General features: G+C 49.2%; 3 protein-coding genes across 5 annotated transcripts in view; 1 reads left to right on the top strand and 2 right to left on the bottom strand.

The window, feature by feature from the left end:
* Nucleotides 1-7317, bottom strand: part of LOC133142692 (neurexin-1a-like) — a 36385-nt gene extending 29068 nt beyond the window's left edge. For all 3 annotated transcript variants that reach the window (XR_009710236.1, XM_061264134.1, XM_061264133.1), the window contains exons 1-4: nucleotides 7291-7317; nucleotides 7069-7191; nucleotides 5499-5615; nucleotides 2844-4062 (exon numbers count right to left, since the gene is read on the bottom strand). Coding sequence is in view for 2 of the 3 variants with exons in the window: in XM_061264134.1 (XP_061120118.1) it covers nucleotides 2844-3576 (733 nt within the window). In the remaining variant the exon portion in view is untranslated. The remainder of the gene's footprint in view (nucleotides 1-2843; nucleotides 4063-5498; nucleotides 5616-7068; nucleotides 7192-7290) is intronic.
* A 1742-nt stretch (nucleotides 7318-9059) lies between these two features.
* Nucleotides 9060-10898, top strand: chac2 (ChaC, cation transport regulator homolog 2 (E. coli)). Its single transcript, XM_061264158.1, has 3 exons — nucleotides 9060-9334; nucleotides 9766-9801; nucleotides 10485-10898. Exons 1-3 carry the CDS (start codon nucleotides 9200-9202, stop codon nucleotides 10872-10874), a joined length of 561 nt encoding a protein of 186 aa, XP_061120142.1. The 5' UTR covers nucleotides 9060-9199; the 3' UTR covers nucleotides 10875-10898.
* Nucleotides 10899-11587: 689 nt separating this feature from the next.
* On the bottom strand, nucleotides 11588-25838 carry LOC133142703 (proteasome activator complex subunit 4B-like). Its single transcript, XM_061264159.1, has 47 exons — nucleotides 25663-25838; nucleotides 25158-25298; nucleotides 24526-24642; nucleotides 24409-24453; nucleotides 24191-24340; nucleotides 23049-23112; nucleotides 22891-22965; nucleotides 22700-22822; nucleotides 22379-22471; nucleotides 22078-22256; nucleotides 21883-21969; nucleotides 21633-21819; nucleotides 21471-21560; nucleotides 21244-21308; nucleotides 21010-21160; nucleotides 20834-20932; nucleotides 20621-20690; nucleotides 20433-20500; nucleotides 19884-20087; nucleotides 19651-19808; nucleotides 19475-19570; nucleotides 19337-19392; nucleotides 19215-19271; nucleotides 19066-19121; nucleotides 18745-18843; nucleotides 18599-18661; nucleotides 18386-18481; nucleotides 18177-18308; nucleotides 17878-18087; nucleotides 17689-17804; nucleotides 17559-17612; nucleotides 17337-17466; nucleotides 17115-17196; nucleotides 16886-17039; nucleotides 16342-16408; nucleotides 16142-16267; nucleotides 15915-16067; nucleotides 15712-15816; nucleotides 15247-15338; nucleotides 15041-15172; nucleotides 14656-14861; nucleotides 13950-14035; nucleotides 13633-13761; nucleotides 13163-13318; nucleotides 12822-12960; nucleotides 12581-12714; nucleotides 11588-11940 (listed from the first exon to the last, which is right to left on the bottom strand). The coding sequence occupies exons 1-47, from the start codon at nucleotides 25836-25838 to the stop codon at nucleotides 11806-11808; spliced, it is 5403 nt and encodes a 1800-aa protein (XP_061120143.1). The 3' UTR covers nucleotides 11588-11805.
* Between the last annotated feature and the right edge of the window lie 1062 nt (nucleotides 25839-26900).

Below are 26900 nucleotides of genomic sequence, written 5' to 3' on the forward strand. Positions count from 1 at the left end.
GTTTCGGATGACTTTATCGACGCCCGGTTCAGAGCGACAGGCCCGGCGGTTAGCTCATGAGCAATGAGAACACGTTTTGCAGACGCGCCGCTATCGCGCCGGGACATGCAAATATGGCTGACGGGTTCTTGACTGGAGAGGCGCCACGAGGCGCTCCGAGTTATAATTGAGAGCGGAGGAGGAGGGCTGATAATTCGCCCATTTAATTTCTTCTTTACTGACAGTAGGAGGAAAAAAAATAGCCTTGATTTTGCTGGCATTGATATTTGAAAACAAAGAGTCCAGTCCAAAAGGAATATTTGGACCCTATGAGTCATCTCCTTGGCAATTTGGAGACAATGGAATTTAGAGATATAAAAACTCAAGTAGAATGAAAGATCCCAAAATGTCAAACACGCAACCTGGGGAAGATTCTGATTCAGACTCTGTTTTAGCATCATTCCAATTTGAAAATACTCGCCGTCTTCTCAAGGTTTCTCAGTCTAGCGCGCGACAAAGCTTACAAAGAAAATGAACCATCTGATGGGAACGCCGACGGTTTGCGGATCCATTTTAAGAGGCGGTTGCTATTAAAGTGCTCCTGCTGCGAGGATATCGCTTCCCGGCGGCAACATCAATCGTGATAGAAATGCGAATCCATCTGTATGCAAATAAAAGAGGCCATTAAAAGTAGCCGTTACACGCCGTACAGTATATATCAGCCCGGCTGTAAAATGTTGAGCTGGAAGAGCCGTGCGGCCGCTGTGACTAATGGCGGCTCCTCGCCCAACGCGCTAATGTGTTTGGCCGTTTGCGCACGCGGCGCACTGCAATCGCGTGTAATTCTCCGGCTTCTGCGGCGCCATTGATCAACGCTAGGCCTCGACGCTGCGGCTATACGTTCACACCCGTTGACCCCGCCATCGACGGTTGGCAAATTAAAAACAACAAAAAACAGGCCTCCTTCATGAATCGCCTCAGCACAACTAGAGTGCGATCTTTGACACCTAAAATATACTTGTAAGCCTGCGCATAAATATTCCTTCAAATATATATAATTCAATGAAATGTATCAATCTCAGGAAAAACGACATATTGCTCACGTTTTTGATTAGAAACAGGGCAGCAGCGGGAATGGGCGGGGCTGGAGCAGAGGAATGGCGATAGGGACAGGAAGCACAAGGACGGAGATACGCTCCCGGCATGAGGTCTCCCCTATTAGTGCTGTCTCCATGGTAACACTGGCCAGTCAGTGCTAAAGGCACCAAGTAAGGTAAGAGGAGAGGGCGGAGGGGAGGCGGGGGGGGGGGTGTCTAAAGCGAGGCGCGAGCTCAGGGTGTGAAGTTGTGAAGTCCTCTCGGTGACAAACGAGGCCACGCTGAGGAGTCGCCGTCGATCGGCAAATCGATGCGCGGCGGAGGTGTCGGGAAATGGCGTCATGGAGAGGGCTTATTGATTAAGAATGCAGATTTGTATGTGGGGTGACAACATCCATTGGGACATTTTGAATTCGAAGAGCCTGATTGTCGTACGACGGGACGGGCATCCACCGGGGCACCTTTTTCACAGCGCCCAAGTCATCGGGATCAAAGTGGCCGGCGGGCCTCAGATGCCTCACTGCTATTTGGAGCGCTGGCTATAAAATACAATTCTTTATCGTGACACTTGTTTAAGCTTAAGGCGGATTTGAACCTATTAAACGAGGGGCCACTCGACAACATCCAGCGAGGAACACAATATTTACCTCTGTTGTCCGTTCGCTCGTTTTTGTTCCGTTAACGTTCTCCTTCATTAAATCATGCATTGAAACGCAACCCAATTTGGCGACGAGCCAAACGAGGATTGTTAGGCCTCTCCGTAGCGCTATTCTAGTTTTATTGGGAGTCGGCCCTCTTGGTTTTTATGGTATTTAACAACTTGGAACCGCCGCCGCCGTCTAATCTGGCGCAAGAACACGGCAACGTGCACCGAGGTGTCTTAAAAGGCCGCAAAGCCTTCAAAGTATTGGCAGGTCGTAAGATGGGCCGTTCGGGGCGCGGCGCAAAGGCCGGACGGGATCGATGGGAATCCATTAGCAGGTGACAAGCACGTAAGCAGCCTGGATTTTCAGCCTCTTAAGCGAATTACAACTCAAGTCCGAAGGATGACGGCGTCCAAACGGTCCTTGTCGGTCTTGGGTCAGCTGACGTTCACAAGCTGAGCCGTGATTGGTTGGCCCTTGAGCAACTGCGATGTCATTTTCATGCCAGTTTTCGACTTCCGCTTTTTGGATGAAATCCTACGAAATTCTCTCTCAATCGTTTTGGCGACGAGCTTGGCGACTTTCAAACAACACTTTCTAATTTGATCATTTCGCACGGCACACCCGATGATGTCTCACGGCAACGCGGTGATTGGGAAGAACAGTCATGGAGGGAAGGTTCACATACTAAATAATTGGCTGGCGCAGCAACAGCAAATCAATTTACATCAGCATTACGATGCACATCTCGTCGTGTTTGTGAAGGCCGCCGGTCCGCAGAAAAGCAGCAGCAGCAGCAGCAGTATAAAAAATGTGTGTGTGTTTGTGTATGCGTGTGTGTTGCGGGCGCTTCGATAGTCAAAACTCGGTTCACGTACAAACCTGTTTAATATGCAGGCGTTCACTGATTTCTTTTTAGCAAGAAAAATCAAAATTGATTTGGGGTCTGGAACCGATTAATTCCACGTCCATTGATTTAAATAGAATAGATTGCTTTGTTTCGTAAACGATTTTTTCAATCAAATTTGGGAACCGGGGTGTAACTGCATTCGGAATGTGTGTGTGTTTCTTTGTGTAGGATGAGATGCATGTCAAGGGGTCAGCAGGGTTGTCAGGGTCTTACCTTCACTGCAGTCGTTGCCTTGGTAACCGGTGTCGGAGCAGTCGCAGACGGCCCGGTCGTCCACCAGGCTGCACACGCCGCCGTTCTGGCACTGGTGCTCGGGCCCGCAGCCCACCGTCACCGTCACGCCCTCGGAGGCTTCCAGCGTGGCCAGCGAGCCGTTGATGCTCAGCGCCCCCACCCAGCCTCGGAAGGCGGGGTGGTCACGCACCGACGGCGCGGTGAGGCGAAGCGGCGAGGCGCGCAGCTCGGCCGTCACGCCGCCCACGTAGGTGTGGCTGAACACCGTCATGTCTCTCCGCTTGCTCTTCACCTCGGCCCAGCCTTCCAGCCGCCCGTCCACCTCCAGCGAGGTGTTCTTCCAGTCTCGCTTGACGCGCACGGCGTGCCAGCGTCCGTCGCTCACCGCCACGCCCGAGCGCAGCTCGGCCGGCTCGGCGCAGAAGATGGAGAAGCGCAGGCGCAGGTGGCCGCGCAGCAGCAGAAGCTCCAGGAAGTCGCAGAAGCCCTCGTCGTCCAGGTAGAGCAGCAGGCCCTCCTGGCTGTGCGTCCGCAGGCTGAAGCTCAGCACGCTCTCGCAGCAGGCGTTCCACACGGGGAAGCGCCCCCACTGGCTGGACACGCCGCCGAACTCCAGCATCTCGCCTTGGGCCTGGCCCCCCGCGCTGCACAGGCAAAGGCCCAGGAAGAGCAGAGGGGCCGCCGCCCAGACGCACATGGCCATCACACTCATGCACACGCTCGCTGTGCTGCTCACTCACACACACACAAACACACACACACTGAGGGGGAAAGGGGGATTGGTGGTGGTGGTCCTGGTGGATGAGGGGGGGCAAAGGCTAGAGCTGGACACCTTGCCTCATTTTCCCAAAGACCCTGACTGCTGGATGGTGCTGTGGGCTCACGCCGAAGCTCCTTTTCTCATCTTTGACTGCGTCTGGCCCTCTCAGTCTTGCGCCAGGTGAGCACGCGTGCCTGTGCCGGGCGCCAACTCCATCTTGGTGGCCTAGATCGGGCCCTCTCCTCCCATGCGAGAAACTCCCCACGGGGCTTAGTGTCTGCGCGCACTCGTGCGCTCGTGCACGTCTCACACGCAGCTTGTGGCGAGAAAAGACACCGTCATTGCAGAGTTCGAATCCTTCCTCCTCCTCCTCCTCAGTAGGGGTGCGAGTGTGCGTGGGGGATAATCAGGTGTGCCTTGTCATCGCTCTCCAGCCACCTACAGAGAAAGCAAGATGGCACAATCAAGCCACTTTACACTCAGATTGGCCTCAGTCTTCGCGTGGCTGCGGCGAGTATTCCAGAACCGCCTCCTTCCAAAACGGACTTTTTTTTTTTCTGGTGGTGTGGTCGTCGGATCGATACCACATCTTGCGGCAGCCTATTTTCCCCCTTCTGTTTTAAGTGGCCTTGATCACAGAAGAGCAAAGCGGCGCTGCGGCGGATGACTCAAACGTCGAATTAACAAATCGGCGAGCGCGCACACGCGCACGACGACGAAAGCCAGCAGAGGGGAGCAACGTTCCGGTTATTGATAGACGGCGGGAATGACTGCGGTTGAGATATCGATTGTCGATTTGCGGCCGTTGCTCGGGCCCCCCCCCCCCCTTCCGCGGATCGCTCGTCTTTTCTTAGCTCCACGTTCGTTACCTTTTCCCACCACCCAGCATAAACGATAAATACATCTTTGCCACCAAATTGAGTGAGTCCAAAACCTTGGCGACAGCCTACCTCGCAAGCATCCTGTGCCGCCGCCGGAGGTGAACCTCACCGCGGCTCTAATGCCCGGCGGTGGTCGGCGCTCGGTGGGTGGCGGGCGGGCGACGCGGCAGTTAGAGAGCCGCTCCACGCACACACACAGTCGCGCACGCACACAAATGACCACGCGGATGTCCTCACCTACGAGGTGTTTCTCCGTCTACTCCCGGGAGGAGGAAAAGGTGCAGTCGGATGATGATGAAGAAGCTCGGAGAAAGCAGAGACGCACACGCGCACGGAGAGAGCGAGAGATGGTCACGTGACACTGAGGAGAGAGGGAGCGACACAGGCGCAGAACAGAGAGAGGGAGAGCGGAAGAGAGAGAGAAAGAGAGATGGATGCAGAGCTGAGAAAGACAGACAAAAATAAAGGGAAAGAGCAAAGACCAGAGGACGCGGAACACAGAGACAGAAGCTGAGCCGAGAAAGTGAGCGAGGGGCGAGGACGAGTCAGACACATATGTACATGCGGAACAGCCAGTGAGAAAGACAAAGGAGAGAGAGAAAAAGAACGAGAGAGGGACAAGCAGAAGTAAAAGCGTGATCAAGATGCATCATACTATTGCATTCAATGACTCAATTTCTGCGATGATTAATTTTAGAGGATGTGATGCACACCAATGTGATATTTATGAATGTAATACGAGTCAAATTTTGATCAAATTGTCAAGTGAGCCCGTGGGGTGCAAAAGAAAACGCCCTCTATCCCCTCGATGCGGTCTGCCAAATTCCCCAAACGCGGTAAACTGGACTTGCTCCGTCAGCAAAACAAAAAAGAGGGTCACACACACCAAGTAGAGTGGGAAAGAGAGAACAGAGAGAACGAGCAAACAGATGAGAGAAAGAGAGACACAGAAGAGACACCACTCATTGCTCTGTATTGAATGTAAAAACGTACATTTTGATCGACTGGGTCAGGTAGAATCAGTGTTGTCTTCTGATGGGAAAAGGTCAGCCGGGCCACGTTTTGTCTCTTTTCGTATTGAGCAAATTTGGCGCCAGGCTGCGTTGTCTCCTGTGATCAAACACAAAGGCACACTCTCCATTAATAGCGGCCATCTCGGCGCCCTTTTGGGCTAATACGCGCTTATGTGGACCTATTTACTCCGGCGAGGCAATAAGGGCTGATTAACAGCGGCGGTGCGACCGCGCGGCACGGCCGCAAAGCAGATATTAAGCATATTTAAGAGCGCCGAGAGCCGCGCCGACATTAAATGCCGGCGATCTGATGTGCGAGGGGAAAAGAGAAACGGGGATTGGGTTACTATGGAAACAATCTCAACATCAGCACCGTTTGTATTCCCAATGGACTCCCCCCCCCACCCCTCATCAAACTAACTGCTTGTTGGCTTTCCTCTCCCTCCTTGCCATCCGCGAGCCAAGCTGACCTTTTGGAGTAAAAGGCGTTCTCGAAAAATAACGCTCCGCCAGGTTTTCCCGAGAGCAGCGTACAGAAATCTCTTCCACACAAGAAATATACATGACTACACTTAATACAGAGGAGTAGCCAGTGAGACGTGAAAACACGGTGTGAGGGGAGTCTCACACGCACACACCTGCAGTTAAGGTGTGTGCGCGAGCGAGTGTGCCTGACGGGCAGCCACGGCGTCCTAAATGAGATTAAACGGGAGGTTTGCCTCTAATCGCGTTATAATGAGTTTCTGTGTCGCTCGTACATTCACTAATTCCGCTTGCCAATAGTGCAAACAGCCACGTGGGTGTGCGCGCGTGCGCAAGTGTGTGTCCGCGTGAGGGGAGAGCGGGTCACCTCGCCGCAATCTCTCGCTCGGTCATTTATAACAATAGCGGCGAACCGTCCTCGTCAAAAGATTGCAAAATGCGTGCCCATTTGTGTACGCTGTCCATACGTCTGTGTGTCATTAGAAGTCTCGACAGGAATTAGCATTGATCAGCTGACCAGCAGATGGTGAGTGACTGACAAGCGCAAATAAAGCCCAGGCCCACTATAAAAATAAAAAGGTATCCAAGATATGGGAGTGAATACATTTAGGGGGGGGGAAAAAATCGTGCAGGTGTGGCAAGTCAGGGCGGGGGCTTGGATAAGGAAGAGTGGGCAGGGATAGGAGGGTTACTATGACGACGACATAGGAGATGCTAATTGTCCATTTTCTACTCTCCGTAAAGTTGAAGCGCCTCGATGGCTGCTGGTGTTTTCCTAAGCCAGGAGCGGCGGAGGCCTCCTCTGGGACCGAAAAGATTCAAAACGGCTTTACAAATGCAGTGTCTGCGTTATTCCTTCAGCCCCCCGTCCCATCCCATCCCATCTCCCTCCTCCTCCTTCCTCCCCCCCCCCCCTGCTTAAGCACTTTGTTTCCGCTTTAAGATAAAGATAATTCAATCAACTGCTGGCGTCACCATGGAAGCACCATGCACGTTCTATTTCGAGTGCCGCCGTATCAGCACGACGAGACGTACGCAGGCGCAGGTGATTTGACACACTCTCTTACTTCCGATTGTCCATTTACTCCTTCTCCAGACCTCTTTTTGCTCACTCGCTCTCCTCCTCCTTCGTCGTCATCCTCCCCATCAGCTGGTTGCTAGGCAACTGGGATCATTGATCTGCAGGAGCGCTGTCATGAAAACACACAGGCAGTTAGAGGAGTAGGGGCTACAGTAGAGGCGCCCTCGCTTGCGGGATTGCTTCTATATACAGAAATATAAATACATACGTTATTACTCTTCAATGGTGTCGTGTTCGTGGCAGCGAGTGAACGCGTTTGGCTTTATTCATCTCTTCAGCAAGGGAGGGGGAAAAACTGCTGGTGAGGAAAACCTTCAAAAATAAAAACAAGTCTTGTGATCAGACAGAAGAAAAAGAAATCCCAAAAGGTTCCAATGACCCCAATTTAGCTTTGTATTGTAGCTCATTAAAAATTAAATGAAGAAGAAAATCAATCATTTAACTTGCTGACAGAGCTTCTTCTATCTGATATCAGCCGCAGAGAGAAAGCAAAGCAACGCTTCTTTATTTGTCGACAAATTGAGATCAGCACTAATCTCCCCCTAAATGACGCAGACGTTGCAATGCACAAACAAACAAATAAAAAGAGAAAAACTTTTGCGTCAGCTTCTGTGCTTGCTCGACGGTTGGAATTGCTAACAGCACAAGGCATTTGAGATATTGGATGGAGACGCGCTCTGAGAACTGTCCGTGGTGCTACCAAATTTGCAACTGTTGTTATTTAGTGGGTAGTTGCTTTTAAGACAAATATTTTAGGACAATTAAAAATCAATCAAATATTTTCAACTAAAAACACTTCATGATTTTTTTTTCTTTTTTGCATTTTATTGCTCACCATAACATAAGATTAATGAATTAAATCGCGACACATACTACCCGACTCAAGTAAGAAGCATCTAAGTTTTTTTTTTGTTTTTTTTTTATTAACAGTCCGAGTCCAACCTGAGAATATTCTATTATTTTTTGTTGCTTTACAGTCAGTAGAGAGTTACATAGTCACAAAAGGCCTCTCAAGGGATGCAGAGAGAGAGCATATTTGGGATCAACGCTTCTCCAGACTGGAGTCACAAGATCAAGAGGGTCTATTATGGAATGCATTTGGCTTTTGGAGTTTTTTGGGAAGGCCATTTATCAAACCCATCCCGCCATCCGTGACCTCAATTGCAGCAGGGGTAAAATGAAATCAGTGAGGTTAGGTGGGTGGATGGATGGATGGATGAGGGAGGTTCAAATGTTAACATGTCTTTTAAAAGAAACTTTCAATGGTGCTCACATAGGTTCACTTGCAACCGACAGGCAAAATGAGCCATTTCATTGGTAAGAAATACACTGTCAGAATCTTTTGGGAGGGAAAAAAGCACACTACTGATATATTTGTAAGATGCCCAGGAACTCAAATTCTGAAAAAAAAAATAGATTTGATGTTTCTTGCAAATTATAATACATAATAATTTTGGGGGGAAATAAACAAAAACTCTGCTTGTGTATTTCACGTTAAAGGAAAGTCAGCGACCCCTGGTGTCCGGGCGACGAAACGACGATTGGAAACCGTTATTCGAGAGGAGCACTGGCGACCAAAATCAATCAAAACTCGACTTTAACAAACATGTTATATCTTGCAAATGCACGATGACGTTGGAGGATATCGACAAATTAATAATGCACACGATCGAGCGGGTTAGCACGCTGTCAAAAACACTTTTGTGTGCATATGCCCGGTAATGCGTCGCACAACAACAGTGTAAATTCTTGCGATTAAGATACACTTCCGGTAGTGACAGAGCTGATTTAACAATTAAAAGATGCACGCTTACTGCAGCGTACTGCATAGAATTTGACTCGAATAACGTCGCTATTTGTTATGCACCCATGTTAAAAAGGTACAATATATGATTTTGAGGTTGTTAAGCCTTGAAATACAGCTTACACTTGACGATTGCCACTTTAATTGCGATAGGGAACCGGAAGTAGTTATGCCACACGGGCTGCCCGTGATCTTTGCTCACTCCACGCTTCATAATGTCCGGAATATTTCTGTTGAATTTTAAACCGTAATCGTGCCAATGAATATAATATTCAGAGTGTAATTTTGCATTTATTTATTTCTGGAAGGAGTCATGTGGGTGTTCGGCTACGGCTCGCTCATTTGGAAGGTGGACTTTCCCTACGAGGAGAAGCGAATTGGTTACATTAGGGGCTTTAGTCGTCGCTTCTGGCAGGGCAGCACCGACCACCGCGGAGTGCCGGGGAAAGTGAGTCTGACGTCACAACAAACACGCGAGGACTACAATATCACTGTTGACTCATGTCACAAAGATTAGCTCAAATATTTTATCATGAGTTATTGTAAATTTCACGTCTGTTTGGATGTAGATGAAGGCAAAGCGCTCAAGGGCCACATTGGAGCTTAAAAATAAAAAAAAGTTTTATTCATAGATTGAAAAAATGCAGACCTATGGGTTAAAGTTATGTTGATATTCATGATTAAATTACTTGAAATGAATAAGCCCTTAAATGTATACGTGTATAATATTTTAAATTTACTAAGCTGGTTTGTCAAGCAATAATGACAATACCAATGGTATCTTTTATCACATTTTTTTCTACCCAAGTCACTCCCAGGTATTTGTTGTCACTGATAACATTAATTCACAATAGATTACATCTTTTTTTTTCCTCACAGCCCGGCCGGGTGGTGACACTAATTGATGACCCTGAGGTAAGGTCACATTGTAATTCTTTTCATCTTCACTAGAAGAAAAAAAATAGGAGTGTTATTGTATTAATTTCTTCTTCTATACTTTCCACTCAAACATCTGGTGGTCTCTCATCTACGCCAAAGGCCATATCCCAAATTTATGACACCAACTTCCTTTCACCTTTACTATCATAACAGATGAAGATTAATGAAACAACGCCTCGTTATACAGCCGTAAAACGCCAATTAGCGGCCGATGATCGTAACGTTTACTACCTTGTAAGACGTTGTCATTTTCTGATGCGAGCGGCATACAAAGGAGCCCCGCCGCCAAACTGTACCAAGGTCACGGCACGCACATAAAAAGGCCTTATCTCGTATTCCCCTGAAACAAAAGCGAGGATGGCGCCTCGTACTGCGACCTTGGATGGGAGATAATTTTTCCCAGTCGCCCGGGAGGAGGACGATAACGCTTGGGAAATCTGCATGAAAGAGGCCAGAGATGCGTATCTGGGAATATTGCTGCGGAAAGTTTACATCCTAAAATCAGAGCAGTGCCTCGGGGGATACGAGCTGCTGTTCGGTTGATGGATAGTAAACAAATTCTTTGAAAAAGGGGTTCAAACTGTTTACTGCCAACGGATATTTAGACTTGATCCTCAGCAAAGGAGGATGAATATGTTTTCATTTAATTCTGTAATTAGGGCTGCGTTTGGGGCGTGGCCTACAAGCTCCCCACAGGCCGCGAGCAGGAAGTGAAGCGTCAACTGGACCACCGCGAAAAGGGCGGCTACGGCGTGATGACCGTGGCCTTCCACCCGCGGCCCCCGTTGGCGCCGCCGCCCAGCCAGACCCTGCTCTACATCGGCTCGCGAGACAACCCCGACTATCTGGGCCCCGCGCCTTTAGAGGAGATAGCCAATCAGATTGTGTGCTCCACGGGGCCCAGCGGGCAGAACACAGAGTATCTGTTCGAGCTGGCCGACGCCGTCAGAAACATCCTACCCGAGGACAACGACGTGCACTTGTTTCACCTGGAGACGCTTGTACGTCAGAGACTCGAGGATGACAGCTCACCTAAATCATCATTCTAATAAATAAAAGTTTGTTTTTTGCTACCCAGTGAATACAAAGTTCATGTCTTGAGGATAGAATTGTTAACTTGTATGAGCACAACTTCACGGTTAGAAATGTTTCATCTTGTGAGGTTCATTGGGATTACGAAACATGTTTTGGAAAGTTGTTCGTTCAAACATGCAAATCAATGAATTGGCCTTACCTGGAAGCGAGCGGGCTTTGGAACGTTGACTTTTCTGCTGCGAGACGAGCCAGAAGACTGTCCACAAGACTGACCTAAAGAGGACATCTTTGTGCAGAATTGCAGAAGATCCATTTATTTAACAACACAGCAGTAGAAATGCATTCATAGTTGCTTTTTTTTTATAGGCTTAAAATATATTCCACATGATGAATTATTTTTAAAGTATGCTAATTACATTTTCTGCAAAATGCGAGCATTATAGCTGGATTTATTCCTAAAGCAATGGACACTATACATGTCCCTTACTATTATGCTAACATAATAAACTGTACAAATATTCACAAAAGTAGAATATTTATATTCAGTACACAACAAATTTGTTATGTCACTGCTTGACTAGTAATCAGACAAGTGTTGAATCTTCACATGAGGAATTAGGAGGAGTACTAATATATTATGTAAGACTTAGGAATCGGGGCGTTGGGTTCAGCAACAGGCGGAATTCGTTTTTGAAACTACAACGCATGGTAAGAATTTATCATGTGCAAGCTTTTACAAGTCAAATTTCAGAAAAAAATATTGACTTAAAAAAAAAAAAACTCAAACCGGTTTTCTCAGGGAGTGTTTTGTCCTCGTCTAGGTAAGGTGAAGGCTGACTCACTGGGTGGCCTCTTGGCAGCGATTCTCCCAGCTTTGTTTAATGTTGCCCGAGTAAACAGACAGACAGACAGACAGACAGATGGAGAGACAAAAAATGTTTCTTTTCAAGCGTAGTAGCACGGTGACACCAGCAAGTCAGTGAGCACCAGCAGTTGGTCGTCGGTGAAACGCTGCCGATGCTCCTGCCAGTTGTCGTGGTGCGTGCGACGGAACTCCGATAACGTCTTCTTCACCGTCAACTTGGAAGCAAACAATCACACGTCCAAACATTGGGATCCGCAACCCATTTTGAACAAAACAGTTAACGCAAATTAAATGATGTTTCTTTGATACCAAGAGAAAGGGCCTATTGTTGTTTGAGTCTTCTCAAAGCAAAACAAAAACAAGGATATATGGCCCAACAGTCTGTAATTCGAGGAAACCCACTAACAACACTTCTAGATTCAAACCCAACAAGCAGGCTTTTCACTTATTGATGCTAAAAGGCCACGTGCAAGCCTTGGAATTAGTGTGACAAGCCAGCGGACGAAGCCAGAGCACAAAAAGGCAATCACAACCAGGGACGATGTACTCATGAGTTATTAATGCGCCGTGTTCATTTGAATAAATGATCGACTTCAAACAGGGTGCTTGAGAAACTTTTTTTTTTTTTTTTAATGGACTGGCTGGTGTCGAAAGTCTACTGAATTGTGTTTGACTTTGCAGTAGAAGTAGTCACTGAATGATTGTCTCCGGCCGACCCGGCGCGCTCATCTATTATTTACTCTCATTGATCAGGTTGTGTTACGTCTGAGACCCGGGGCTCTAGATTTTCCTCAAGTGGCCCACCGAGTCATCGTCTCTCGCTTGCGGTTGTTGTTTTTCAAGGCCGGTAAGTACCTCGATGGGCTGCGGGTCGTTCAGGTGGTCGCTCAGGTCCATCAGAATGTTGGGCATCCATTTTGGGACGTCGTAAGGACTGGACAGGATGCACGCGCTCAGGCCCAGCACGCCCGCGTGGCGACGTACCAAATCTGCAACCGCAAACAAAAGCGTCACCTTTTCTGAAGGGCGTTCATGTGTATGTGTGTGTGTGTGTGTGTGTGTGTGTGTGTGTGTGTGTGTGTGTGTGTGTGTGTACCCGTGGAAGCCAGCTCTCCTCTGGCCTTGGGTAGGCGCGTGTGACTCAGCGTCTGCAATTGAGTCTGCAGATTGCGGTCCAGAGGGAAGAAGTGGCACTGCAGCAAACCGCTCAGGGTGGTTCCCGCCATATCCCTCACCTACACACAAGAACAGGCAGGTTAAAGGAGGGAAGACAACTATTTAAAAAAAAAAAAAAAAAGATATATCCTATGTATGGTGTCTCACATTAGGCTAAATGGACTTTCCTAAGGGAAAGCTGAATACCAAATATTTTGAATATAGATTGGGCTGGATTTTAATGTGAAGAGATTTTCTTTTTTTTTTTTTTTTAATTGTCACCTCGAGCTGCTCGTCCAGCAGCAGACGCATCACCATTTTACGGACGCGCTGCACCTCCGCCGGCATGCTGAGCAGGCTGAACAAGTTGGAGAAGACGCTAATCTGGAGGTAGGTCAGCACAGAGTAGCGCGCGTGCCACGACCTGCTGCCGGCCATCTGCAAGCACACGCAGGAAGGCGCCGGTTAGCGTGAGCCACGCTACATCCTTTCGTATCTGCTGCAGATCGCGGCGTATGTTCATGTCGAGCACCTTCAAATGTCAGCGCATGTTGATAAGCACGGAAGCGTGACGAACGAGGCCATACAAAGAAGCTGGTATTTGAGATTGTGTGAGGGGTGGGAAATACTACAAGTCTACACTTCCATCACGTCTGGACTGGTTTCATCTCAAACCTATTTGGTGCATTGTGTTAACACATTGTGTGAAGGCATCATAAAAGGAAAATAAAAATATGGGATGCGCCAGTGACCTCTTCCAGGGCTGCCAAGACGAGAGGGATGTGTTGCGGATAGAGCAGGCCCTGCGACATCAGCGAGAGGCATGCGCGAGCGTCCTGTTTCATCTCATCATAACTCTCATCAATCTCCACCGGGGCGATCTGCGAGGAGGGGGGAGAGCGGGGCGAGAGAGAACCACCACGGCAGAGGGAGGTGGAGAAAGGTAGCGAGGCAGCGTTGTGAGTAAATGAAGAGAGAAATGGAGTCTAATGGCCAAGTAAGATGGAGTGGGTAATAACGCTGCACGGGGACTCTGCGTGTGTGTGTGTGTGTGTGTGTGTGTGCTTGCCTTGAAGAGCAGAGGCAGCAGTTGAAGTTGCTGCTGAACAGGCGTGGTGAAAGTCCGGCCGGCGCTCGCCAGCAGCCATTTTAAGACTGGGAGAAAGAGAGAGAGAAAAAAAAAAAGAAAGATTGGCTGGCACGCAATGAAAAGCCATTTGATAAAATAAACCTGCCAGGGTGACCTCAGTGTGACGCTTTCACTCGAGCACGCCATTCATCATCGTTTGACGACAAAACAATTGAGCTGATGCCGGTCGATACGTGATTCGCTTTTCTAAATACAATTAACGACTAATCAAATATAAAATTATGGATAATAAAGTCATGAATATTTGGACTTCTTTCAGTGGACGCTGTATCGATATAATTAATGCAATTCCGACTCCGTATTGGGCGCAGGGAACTTAACTCTTGTTACACCTCATTAAATCATTTAAAGTAGACAAAACGGAGGCAAATGGACCAATAGGGTGGCTCAGATTTTTTTTTTTCCTCCATGTAGTCTATTTTTGTAGTGAGCATGATTAATACATTCTAATGGACACTGCAGCACTTTGTAACCAGGAACAAGCACTAAAATTAGACCCGTGACATCTTTTTGTAAGCTTCCCACCTGACTACCTTCCAGAGTTTCTGTTCATTTTTAAATTCACTGCTTCTTTTTTGTGGGGCTTAGCAAGTTGCAGGGGAAAAAAAAATATCGGTATTCTGACCAGTCTTGAGCAGCTTGACAGCCTGGGTGCACTCGTCGGCGGTCTCGGGGGCGTTCTCCTCGGGCACGTGGTTGCGGATCTCCGCCTCGGACGTGAGGGGCTTGAGCCGCTCCAGCACCCGGGCGACAAAGTCGGCCACGTGAGGGGAGGAGGTGGGCTGCGTGTGGGGCAGAGCCACGTCCATCATGAAGATGTAGGTCAGGACACTGGAGGGCGAGAAGAAAAAGAAGAGGAAAAGGAGAAAAGTTCAAACACTCAAAGGCTGAAAAACAAAAACAAAGCTTTGGTTCCCGGCTCAAAGCGTGGATGCAAATCAGCTGCGAGCGCGGCGTAACATGAAGCTGACGTCTGGCCTTTTGATGCCAGCCAAATATGTGGTCGGTACCTGCCGATGCGCTCGCGTACGTTCTTGTACACTTGCGTGAGTTTGGGTTCCAGGTAAGTGAGGAGCCTATGCAGGAGTTCGGCCACTCGCCACTGCTGCTGGGCCAGGCCGCCTTGAAGCACGTAGAGCAAACTGAAGCGCAAATGACAGAACATAAGAAATAGCGCCACTGCCGCCCGCCGCTGACGTGAAGGCGTGAAAAGCACCTGGCGTCTCGGAAAGAGCTCCCCTCGCCGATGAGCGGCGTCTCCATCAGCAGCTCCAACAGCCAGTGGAGCTTCCTGGGGTCGCGACCCTCCTGGTGACAGCATGAAATGGTCACAAGGTGCAACTTGCCTTCCCTTTTGAAACATTAACCACATTTGTAAACCCCGAACCAGGTTAGAAACCCTAATTTGAAATCTGAACCCACGATAGTTGCGCTCAAGATTAGTCTACTCTAAAGATTTGCTAGCCAGCTGATTAAATGTGCTCCCAAACTCGCTCCTCATTAAAGAAAATAAATAAATCTTTCTGTGTGTAATTTGGTTGGAGAACCAGAAAAGCCAACGGAGCCGCATTTGAGGGAATATCTGCATCCGTCTAATGCTTGTGGGAGCCCGTTAAAATCCAATTCTCAATTAGACATAATTGATTTCTTTTAATGGTATTTTTCAAACGGGCTTTCTCACGCATGCGGTGGCGATGCAGGTGCCCCAGTCGGTGTAGGTTTCCACCGTGATGTTGCTCAACGCCGTCTTGATCAGCGGACACAAAAGGCGCCACAACTTGTCCACCTACACACGAGCACAATTTGGTTTTGGTCAGAGTCGTCATCAAAGTCACGTCATCCAAGTTACGGTACGGATGCGATGGATGCTCGTGCGTGTCGTGCCTTGCTGAAACTCCACATCTTGCTGCCTCTGACGATCCCGGCGGTGATCTCGCAGAGGCAACGCTGCGAGCTCTCGTGCGGGTCGCCCGCTAACTGCTCCAAGTGCGGCCACAGAAGAGGCAGGAAGACGTCACCGTAGTTGCGAAACAGGCCCTGCGGGTCAAAGCAACGAGCGCGGGTCAATCGGGGTCGGCCGCGCCGGGCCTCGGCCAACGTCGGAGCCGTACCTTGAAGAGATAGAAGCGCCGCGGGTTGAAGCTGTCTTTGCCTTTGCGCTCTTCCAGGGACAGGAACTCCATGAACTGCTCGATGAACTCCGGGTCGGAGAAATATTCAAAGATGATCTTTTCGGCCTGAAAAAAAAAGAACGTACACGTGAGTCATTGCATCTGCCTGCAACGGGGTGTTTGTGTGTTTGTGGGCGTACCTCGCTCATCTCTTCATAGGGCAGGTCGTCTTTGAGTTTTTGCAAAGGAGCGTAGATCATCATTTCGCTAAAAAGAGAAGCAACATTGACATGGCAAAAGATAAGCAGCGCCCCGCAAATTTGAAAAATCTCATTTTTTTCCATGCTGTCTTATGACGTGCTCTTTTATTTCATTTAACTATTTTGGGGTGTCCAAAATGCCGACCCCTCCAATCTGTCATTGTAAACAGTTGTTTACATCCCCTTTCAGATTCGAGCATAAAGGCAGACGACATGGGCGAGGCGTTCTCCTGTCCGGGGATGAGAAGCCAAGATGAATGAATGGAAAAAGTCCATTAGTCAGCAAGCTGCCCACGTACGGGGGACAGGAAGTGCCGCCCCTGTACTTGTCTTATCTGGGCCAAGCTGTAAGTCATCCAGTCAGGCTTATAAAATCTAGGCCGTGCCATGCGGCGGCTCCACCTCGTTAGCTCCCCGTTAAAAAGACATAAAAGTCTCCCCCGAGACATCCGATGGACGCCGCCGCTGGCTGTTTCCCCCTCACCTTGGCCACGAGTAGTAGCCCACGTGCGCTTTTTCAACATGCAGCTGGGAGTCCCACGCCTCCTCGCTGAGAGGCAGGTCAGCGCTGCGGTACTGCAGCCAGCCGTTGGCCTTCCGGTCTCCGGCCCACGTGCCCTCCGGGTCAACCGCGCCGCCTGCATCCGCAAATTAAACCCTGGCAATTAAAAAAACGTTAACTGGCTTAATTGACTCAAATGACTCGTACTCACAAACGTCAGACGGCTTGACCGCGACTTTCTTTCTCGGTCTTTTGAGCTGCTTCAGGACACCGGCCATTGCTAATATTGCCACCTAAGAGAGAAATAGAACATGGGAAAATAAAGGATGCAGTGACGCTTGCTTATTCACAGTTCACCATTAGCAAATTTGGGGGGGGGGGGGGGGGTTCCCTTTATTTCGCCTGAGCTGCAACAAGAAGCAATGAGGCGGACCTTGCGTATGCTGATGGAGTCGTGTATGAGGCCCTGCGTGAAGTAGAGGACGGCGTCCGGCGGCAGCGGGTGGTCGTCCCTCAACAGGAGCGACAGCAAGTCTGCGGCCGTGTGCTCAAACTTCCAGGGCCTGCATCACAAGACAGTTTTGGTTGTGACTGTAGTACTTGAAGAGCTACTGCATGTTTCATCTTAGGTAAAAAAATGATTTGCAAAACTCACAGCTCTCTGTCTTCAAGGCAGTCCAATAGGTCATTTACCAGCTTCTCGTATTTCCTGAACAAGCAAAAAAAATACTTTGTTTTTCTGGAATACTGCGGCTGGTGAGAGATTGCTGGCGTACGTCTCCTACCGAGCATTAACAACATTTTTGATTTGCTGGCGCCGAAGCCCCTCCTTCAGCTCGTCAACAGAGAGCGTCTCCGAGGGCGCCATGCGCTCGGCTATCTCCACGCAGCCCTCCGACACCTGGAGACGGGCAGTGAGCACATTTTAGCGCGATGAGCAAGTCAGGAAGGCAATCACGCCCAGGGTCGCTCACGGTGAAAAAAATGCCGATGGTGTCGTGCTGCCGGTGGATGCGGTCCACTATGTCGTCCAGAAGTTGGCCCACCGAGTGCTCGTCCAGAGTCGGGGAAGCCGACAGTCCGCAGCGGACCAGCGCCGGCCACACGGCGCCCACGCAGTCCCAGTCGCGGACGCTCGCCAAGCAAACGCCGCTGTGCGCCGCCTGCAGGCAGTACAGCGCCCCCTGAGGGTGAGGTGAGTGTTAGAAACACCGAGCCCAAACTGGCAACCCAGTAGGCAAAGCTGGAAAGGAATCCTCCGTGTGAGCTTTACCTTGAATTGCTGCCGTGTGCCGGCCGTGTGTCGCGGTGACAACAGTTGCACGATTTGAGGAATCAGGTCTCGGTATGAGAAGCTGTAGGTCGCCAGTGCGGTGGTCAGCACGGTTTGGGCTTTGCTACGTACCTGCCAAGGAACAAAAAATTGATTTCGATTCGGATACGCGCCGAGTACTTTCTGGTTGCTCAGTCAGCGTGTTGTACCTGGCTGTAAGTGCTAGTTGACAGCCGCAGGAGATCGCACAGTAGCTCTTGGTGGACTTGTTTGTATTCGCTGCCATCCACCACCAACTTTCTCATCTTTCAATCAAACACCAAAGTCGTATCGAGTACATTTTACAGAATACAATCCACTGTTGTGATTCCAAGTCAGCAGGTGTGCCTTGGCAAATTGAACTTCGGAGTCAGGCAATATACCTCGTGCTGGAGCAAGACCCGGTCGATGAGCAGTGCTCGGATGTGCTGCTTCTTCCCGTAAAGCTGCGCAGAAACGACGACGACAAAACAAAGCAAAACGTTAGTTGCAGAGGAAAAAGCGAGCAAACGCAGCGGCGACAGCTCACCCGGTTTTCCATCGACTTCTTGACCAGCGTGAAGCTCTTCCAACGCGAGTCGAATTCCTCCTTGTGTGTGCCTCGGAAAAACAGGAGGTCGCTGATGATCTGCGGTCACAAGCCATCAAAGACTCGGTCAGAACTTTTCTCCACAGAGGAGACCATTACAAGTGTAAACGTGGGTCTTCGACAAGCCATGCAGGAGCCAAAATACTAAAGGATAGAAATCATCCAATCTTTATTCAATTAACTGAAACGGCATTGTGAGACACCTGTAACAACAATTACTATGAAAGCAAACTCAATTTATTGCAATTATGAAACAGTCACCTTGATGATGACAAAGAGCGACTTGGTGTCGTCCTCCGTGTGCTCCAGGATGTGATCTGATTGGTGGTCGGGCAAGGAGACTCACGTTACAGTGGCATGCTGTGATGCATCTGGGTGATTTTTGCCTGTGTGTGTGTTTGTTTGCTTACGTAGCAGCAGCCTGACGGTGCGGCAGATCGACTCTCGGTAGTCCTCGCGTGAATCGTCTGCACGGGGTGAAATGAGCCAGGTCACAAAGCTGCCGGCACGCTTATTGAATGTGCTCCCTCACCGTAGTCCACGCCAATGTGCACTTTGAACTCCCCCAGGTTCACCATGGAGGGCACTCTGTGGCCGGGCAGAGGTTAAGAAGCATTGAAGATTTGTGTGCGTTTTTCTTGGAGAGTGGGCGTGTGGCGGCAAGACTCACAGGTCAGGGACGTGAGGTCCATCCAGGGGGGGCAGCAAGCTGCCCGCCCCGAGCAGGCAGTGCTGCACGATGGCGAGACACTGCAACAGCTCCTCCCTGTGAACCGAGACGCACATGACATAAGCTTGCTAAAAAATTGTTTTTATTAAATCAGTCAATCCGTCATATTTTCCCACCTGCTCATTGGACAGTCTCCCGAGACGTGGGCTTGGATACGTTCCAGCTCGGGCCTCAGCAGGCGGGACAAGAGCCGGAAAACAAAGTTCTTCTCCTCCATGCTGGGGACGTGCCAGCGCACACCCAATGTGGCGACGTCGCCGGGCCGACCCCAGTCCTGGACGCAAAGGAACAACACACTGTAGGCGCTTTCCGACCAACCGAAACGCCAGCAAGTAAACGAGTGACCCACTCGTACGGGGAGGTCATCATGGAAACCCCCCGGGGTGCTGCGGTACTCGGTGGGGTAGATGAGCGAGAAGGAGCGCAGCGTGTGCTCCAGCAGTCCCGCCGCCAGCGCGTAGGCCCGTTTGCAACGCAGGCGCACGCAAGTGGTCAGAACGCGCTCCAGCTCGCCGGCAAACCTCAAAAGCTGCTCGCCGTCCACGCGGGTCACCTGAAACACACACGCGCGTTGTATATTAAAAATGGAAGCAGTGCAGTAAGTCACAGCGTTTGGCTCGCTCTACTCCCATGAGTAATAAAACACAACAGAGAAGATATCAATATGTTCTGCTTAGCGACAAAGTGGCCCGTTATTTACGAGGCCGCGGCGCGCCAGGGGCCCGCTGTAAGAAATGTCGTGTGGTCATCACTTTTTCCCCCTCGGCCCTCCATCTTTCTGGCGCAATATCAGAACGTTTCAGCAGAGATGAAATATCATCCCTCCGCGTACCCGAGGGCGGCACGTTGGCCGAGTGCTTAGCACATCTGCCTCTCGCGCTCACATAAAGGTTCTCACCTCAGACAGCAGCTGGAGATTCCACAGCAGCTCTTTGTCCAGCTCCTCTTCACTCCGCAGATCCTCATCTAATCACACACGTACATAATCAGATGATTATCTAAAAATAAAATGATCCTTTTTTAAAAATGTGCTAAAAGTAGTCATGTCATTTCATCCAATAAACACAAACACAACGTCATACTGACTTTCAGTAATTTGGAAAATGAGGCTGCAACATTGCGGGACAAAGAGTTTGAGAGACTCGGCAGGATGACACTGAAAAGGACGAACAATAGCAGACAGAAAAACAGAAGCGTGATTCAACAAAAACACAAGGTGAATGGAATAGAAATGAAAGTGCAAGAATTAGAAAGCAAGAAGATATTTTGAGGAAAGTCCCCGTAGTCACTGGGAGGCACCTTTGCCGCTGCTCTGCACACATCAGCCACCATCCTGCCCGCCACGCACGTTTCAAAGATGTTGGACGTGGCGAAGTTGTAGACTTTCTGCAGCGCCACCTAAGACCAGAGGATGGAAAAGCGTCAGATGACACTCTGTGGGTGTGCGTGCGTGCGAGCGAGCGAGCGAGCGTCACCGTGTAGATGTCCGTTGAGCACTGCGTGAGGACGGTGCTGACGGTGGTGGACAGGCCCAGCTCCACCAGGCTCTCCAGGTGCGTGCGCGTGTCCGTCTCGGTCTCGGCGCGCGTCTGCTCCAGCGAGCTGCTGTCGATCACAGCAAAGCACCTGCGCAAACAAAAAACAGGGCATATTCTGCTCGAGTACCTGCCACCTGATAAGAAACAAGCACTGAACTTGATTGATGCTACCTGTCCAGAAATTGCAGGACAAAATCTTCAAACTCAGCAGAAGCAAAACACAAGTCTTTTTCCATCTGAAAAGCAGAAGCACATTTGTGTGCTTTTGTCAGCAAATTTCTTTTCTGCAGGGCGCCTTGTTTCAAAGGGGAAGTCAACTCAAAATGTTCTTGACGGTAGATAATATGCTCTACACGCCCGTTCTGAAGACGGATTTGGTGACTAAATGGATGGCACACCTCTGACAGATTGCTGTGTCGAGACGGAGCTGACGAACAGTCGACCAAAGGCACCAGCGTGGTGAAGGTGGTGATGAACTGGAAGGTTATCTGAAAAACAGCCATCGGAGTCAGGTTTGGTTCTAAAGCAAAGGTGGCGCAAGCGCTGACCATAACACTCACCATGCACTTGCTGAAGTCGTTGGGGTCCACGCCCGGCAGCGAGCCCATGAGCAGCGGCAGCACGTGCAGGCGGCCTTCCGGGTAGCGCTCGTCGGGTGCCACCAGGCTCCGCGCCATGCCGATCATGCAGCTGAGCGTAGCGGTCAGAGTGTGCGGCTCCGTCAAGGTCTCCATCGCCGCGTACGTTCTGCGGAACGGTCGGCTCGCATTTGAGACGCCCAAATACGTGGCCCGGGATGGGCAGACTTACTTCTCCAGCACGGGCGGAATGACCAGTTGTGGCGTGAGGAGTGCCAGGTTCTGCAGGGCGAAGGCGGCGTCCGTGCTGCCCGTTTTGCTGGGCAGCAAATGATAGGAAGGAAACTGGATAAGCTCCGGCACGGATAGAGGAATAAATGCATGAATGGAAAGTCTTCATCTGGATGGGATCCAGATTTGACAGTACCTGAACATGGCCAGCAGAGCAGCACCCGTGAGGCTGCGCGTGAACTCCTGCAGGTCCTCATCGCTCAGCTGCTGACTTTCGGGCACTGGCGCGATCCAGCCGGGGGTGGCGTGGCGCTCACGGTGCACCCGGCGCACCACGCTCGCCGGCAGACGCTGGAGCAGGCGCATGAGGCGAGACTGCACAAACACACGCGCCCACGCGTTATGGTTCACGGGCGCCAAAAGTGGCGCGCGCTGACAACGAGCCAAGTTGGCAACCCAGAGTTACGGCTATCTCTGAAAGTGTGCATGGGGCTAACCTGCCAGCGACCGTGATTGGATGGATGATAGAAGGAGGCGATGCTGTTAAAGAGGCGGGTCAGCTCTTTCTGCGCCGGGTTTCCTGGGCCACCCTGCACATGAACAAAAATCAGCGGACCAACCTGCGGCCGATTTACGACATCCACTGCCAGCGCCGCCCTGCCATTCAATCGCCCACTTTATTGCATTGTCTTCAAAATTTGTGAATGACGGGAGTTCACTCTATTTTTTTATTTTATTTGCTGATTGATTAGTTGTCGATGTATTGATTAATCTGGACACCTCTAAGGCAAATAATTAAAGTGTCAAAGTGAAATTACCAGCAAGGCCGTGATCCACAGCACCACGTGTCCGATGTCGTAGGAGTTGGTGAGGTAGCGCAGCGCCGCCATGTGGCTGACGCCCACGGGGAGGTTCAGGCTGCGCAGGATCCTGGTGAAGATCTAAACGCAAACACTCTCCATTAGACCCAACTCGCTTGAATGATTGCACGATTCCGGCAAACACTCACCGTGGGGATGTAAGGGGTCCAGTCCACGTAGCCGATGTTGTCGTTGGCGAGGCGAGCGAACAGGTTTACCAAATGCTGCGGGGCAAAAAAAACGACGCAAAGGCTCACTGACGAGCACGGACTAAAGCACGCGAGTCATTTGTGCGCTTTTGTCTCACCCCTTCCCAGCTGGGCTGATTCTGCACCGACAACCAAAGGTCCATCAATTCGCTGAACCATAGCCTGAAACAGACAAAAAAAAAAACAGGCCTTAATCGAAGTGGCCTTTTTCAAGAAGATTACAATCTACGGACATTTGGAATATACAGTAGGTGGCAAAAAGATGCTTACTGCCCACCAATTTGCACAAATATAAAACAAACACTCACACAGACACCTGACATTGCCAACAAATTCTTCCCAGTTGTCTCCAATCCAATAAAAAAAATTGAACTGCCTCCCACCAAACTGTCAAATGGGGAGCGGAACGGAAAAAAGGAGAGTATTAAAAGTGATGTACTACGGGAAGCCGTTCCAAGACTCGCTGCTGACAAATGTCTCTGTAAAGGCCAAACACGGTGAAGAACTGCACTGAGAGATCGTGTCGCCGCTACCATCTGGAACTCAACAGAAAAAAGAATGCAGGGAGCATTTCCAAGAAATCCAGCTGTTAGCCTGACGTGACCGAGAGAGCGGCGATTGATGGAGGGAATCTTTTTTTGATGTTGCAAAGGTGCTGACGGTGCCTGCGTTTTTTGCGACACATGATGCATGCTGCATGCTCAGATCTGCTAGAAGGCTTACAAGGAAGCAGGCCAAGTCTCTGCAAAGTGAAGATAAATGTCTTGTTTTAAATTTGAATTTTTCAATTTGAAATGGTGGAAAAGAGCAACGCGACAGCTCCACAATTCAGTTTTATCTTCAAAGCTGTATAAGGTATTCAGAAAGAAAAATCTGCATTCACTTCATGCGGTCTTGATACATTTGTCCAGCTAATGAAATCCCCAACAGCTCCTCCATTCCCTCCGAGCAGCAACTGTGAATCTGTGGATTCAACTTTAGCTCACAGTTAAGCGGCTCCATTTAAAAGCCAGTTACAAACTCATCGGTTGAGATTTTACAACTCAATTTTCCAAACTCACTCCTCTTAAAGCAGACATAAAAGGGAGCCACCAGAAAGTGTCTTATTGATCATTTGGAAAACAACCGGGTTTTCATCCTGGTTCTCAGACCAAGTGAGTAAAATAATGGACCCATTTTTCATGATCCATGTGAAGAATCATAATTAAAGTAACAAACCAGAAATGTAATAAGTACCCACCGGAAGCCTTGGGCGTGCTCCTCAGGGGGCATGATGGTGGGCAAGAAGAGCTCCATGATGCCGATGGCCTTCTGCATGACTGCGTCAAACACGCACAGCAGGGGGCGCCACTCGTCCAGCATCTCCTTGGTGGAGGATGCTGGGAAGTATCTACAAGAACAAAATGTATGGGACCGCTGAAGGCAATGCCGATGGTGAGAATGGTGAACAAAACTCACGGTCTGCAACTTTTGACCAAAGCCTTCAGAATGTGTTCCAATGAACTGTAAACAAAGAAAGTCAATATAACTCAAAATCATTCAATTGAAGTGATTATTCAAAAAGGCACAACTCACTTGGGGAACCAGACAAGTCCAAGATGCTCCGTCTTGGAGTGGACCACCTTCTCGTAGAGCTGGTGGAGCGGTCGCCACGGTAACTGGAGGTCGTCCCTCGAAAGCAGCTCCTTTTTCCTGTTTGCGTTAGTGTGCCGTGTACAAATGCCCAAAACAGTGAATGAGTTGCTTGACAAATAAAAAAAAATCTAGCTGGCATACAATTGAATAACGTATTGCTTGTCGCGCTCATTTGCCAAGTTCTGCCAGTGTCGTTAGTAACTGCACAAATTTTTCATTGGGAAGATTTGGAAAATTACGCCATAATAAGACCAGTGGATTGAAACAAAAAGACATCCGTCTTTTTGCAGCGAGCCGGCACGCCTCGTATTGAGTCGTTGACATCGACGCGAAGGTGCTATGGCGCGGTGATGGATGCGGCGGTCGTCGCGGCGGCAACAACGTCGAGACAAAAGCCGAGTGATGAATGTTGACGCGGTAGTGGCATCTGATTTAAGGAGACATCATTGTGTGTGTGTAAACCCCTCACTGGGGACAACTCAATTGAAAGCAGGGCCGGGCACACACTTGCACTTGGCAGGCATAATTGGCTTTTAAAATGGACCATATTGTTTTGAATGTACGACACCCACTTGAGGAGCTGAATAAGCAGTCGGGCGAAACTCTGCATCATGTGGGGCTCCAGGCCGGGCAGCGTGACCAACTCATAGAGCAGCTTGATGAAGAGAATGTGCTCGTCCTTGCTGAACCTCCGGCCGTAGAGCTTTAAGAACCTGCGAGGAGACCCAAGTAGGTGGAGTCACATCGGAAGGTGTTCCATGCTTCCTATCGCTGAGCCATTTTGTCAAAATTGACATCCGTGCACATGTACCCTCAAAGTATAAGATGGGTCACTTTTCACGGGCAAAATGTACAAATAGCTTTTGAAGCTGTAAACTTTCACAACATACGAGGTCTGAGCTCAAACGAAATAAAGTGGACTAAAAATTAGGGGGGTTAGGATAACCATATCTGGGGCAATTTAAATAGAGTTTTCAAAATGGCTGCGGAATTGGGCGGCAATATGTTCATCAAACAAATTCGACCACGAGGGTCGAGTTGTCGAATAATTCCAATTGAATGACTTCCTCAACTTACGAGAAGAGTTTTTTGCACCAGAAGGCGACCCCAGGCCAAAGTTCCCGGAGGAGGACAGCTCTGGACAGGTTGGTCTTGATGTTCTCCAAAAGCTCTGAGGCTTCCCGCTCCAGTCGGTCGGCGTACGGCAGCAGCCCATTATAGACGAGCTCCTTCTGGAAGACCAACGCTGTCATGACCGAATATTATTTAGCGTAGGGTGACGAACCGAAGCGCAGTCATGGAAGTACTTTGCAAGCTGTGACAACTTAATCCACGGAGCCGCACAGGGCGGAAGTCAGACGAATGCCCAATCGGCGAAAGTGTGTCACGGCTAATTGAGTTGAGTAAAGCCGGCTGGTAATGTCCAGCTTCCGCTCTGACGCGCAGGTGCTGCGTCGCCTCGTTTACGTCATGACGACGATGTGCCAAAACAACTGACCCCCAACAAAGAAATCTGGTAACAGTAGAAGTACTGATGTATTTAAAAAATAAAATAAAAACTCTGAAATGCACTCAAGTACGCAAAGAATAATTCAGTCACTTCTATTGTACACAAGTTGTTATAATTTGACAACAACAAAATATTTGGAGTATCTGCTGACACCACTTGAGAATAAACTTGATTGACACCATGTCATGTAGCCGATTACAGTCATATCAAAATGAATAGTCGGGACTACATATACCAGAAGCCCCCGGAGCCTGCGTGATTGGGTTAATCTGTCGATTATTCGGATCATGGTACATTAACTGGATTATTTACTGTCTCTCTGTTGTCCCACTAACCCCGAACTGACTGACCGGATCAACTCACTCACTTCTCAATCTAATTAAACAAAAATAAAGTGAAAGTACACTTTCTCTGCAATATGATCGCCTAGTAGCCTTTATTCAATATTTCTCAATATGTAGCCATGAATGTAGAGGTACAAAAGAAAATGAGCGAAAACCATTGACTATGAATAGGATTAGAATAGATTTGAATTTTGTTTCCATCCTCAGACAACTGACATTAATTGGGACAGAAGAAACCAACCACCATCATTTTGTCTATTATGGGGTTTTTATGCTACATTATTCTTACAAAGCAATTTACTGAATTTGATGACTTCCACTGTGTAATTTACTTTCCATTAAAGTTTGTAAACAATTATTTCTTGCCATCTGTGCATGGAAGCGTAATCTTTTGTTACCACGGCAACGTGATCTGCACTGCCATCTAGTGGTCACTTTGAGCCAAGTCAACTTCAGTAGGT

Source organism: Syngnathus typhle, linkage group LG18 (genome assembly GCF_033458585.1).
Source record: "Syngnathus typhle isolate RoL2023-S1 ecotype Sweden linkage group LG18, RoL_Styp_1.0, whole genome shotgun sequence".
Lineage (NCBI taxonomy): Eukaryota > Metazoa > Chordata > Actinopteri > Syngnathiformes > Syngnathidae > Syngnathus > Syngnathus typhle.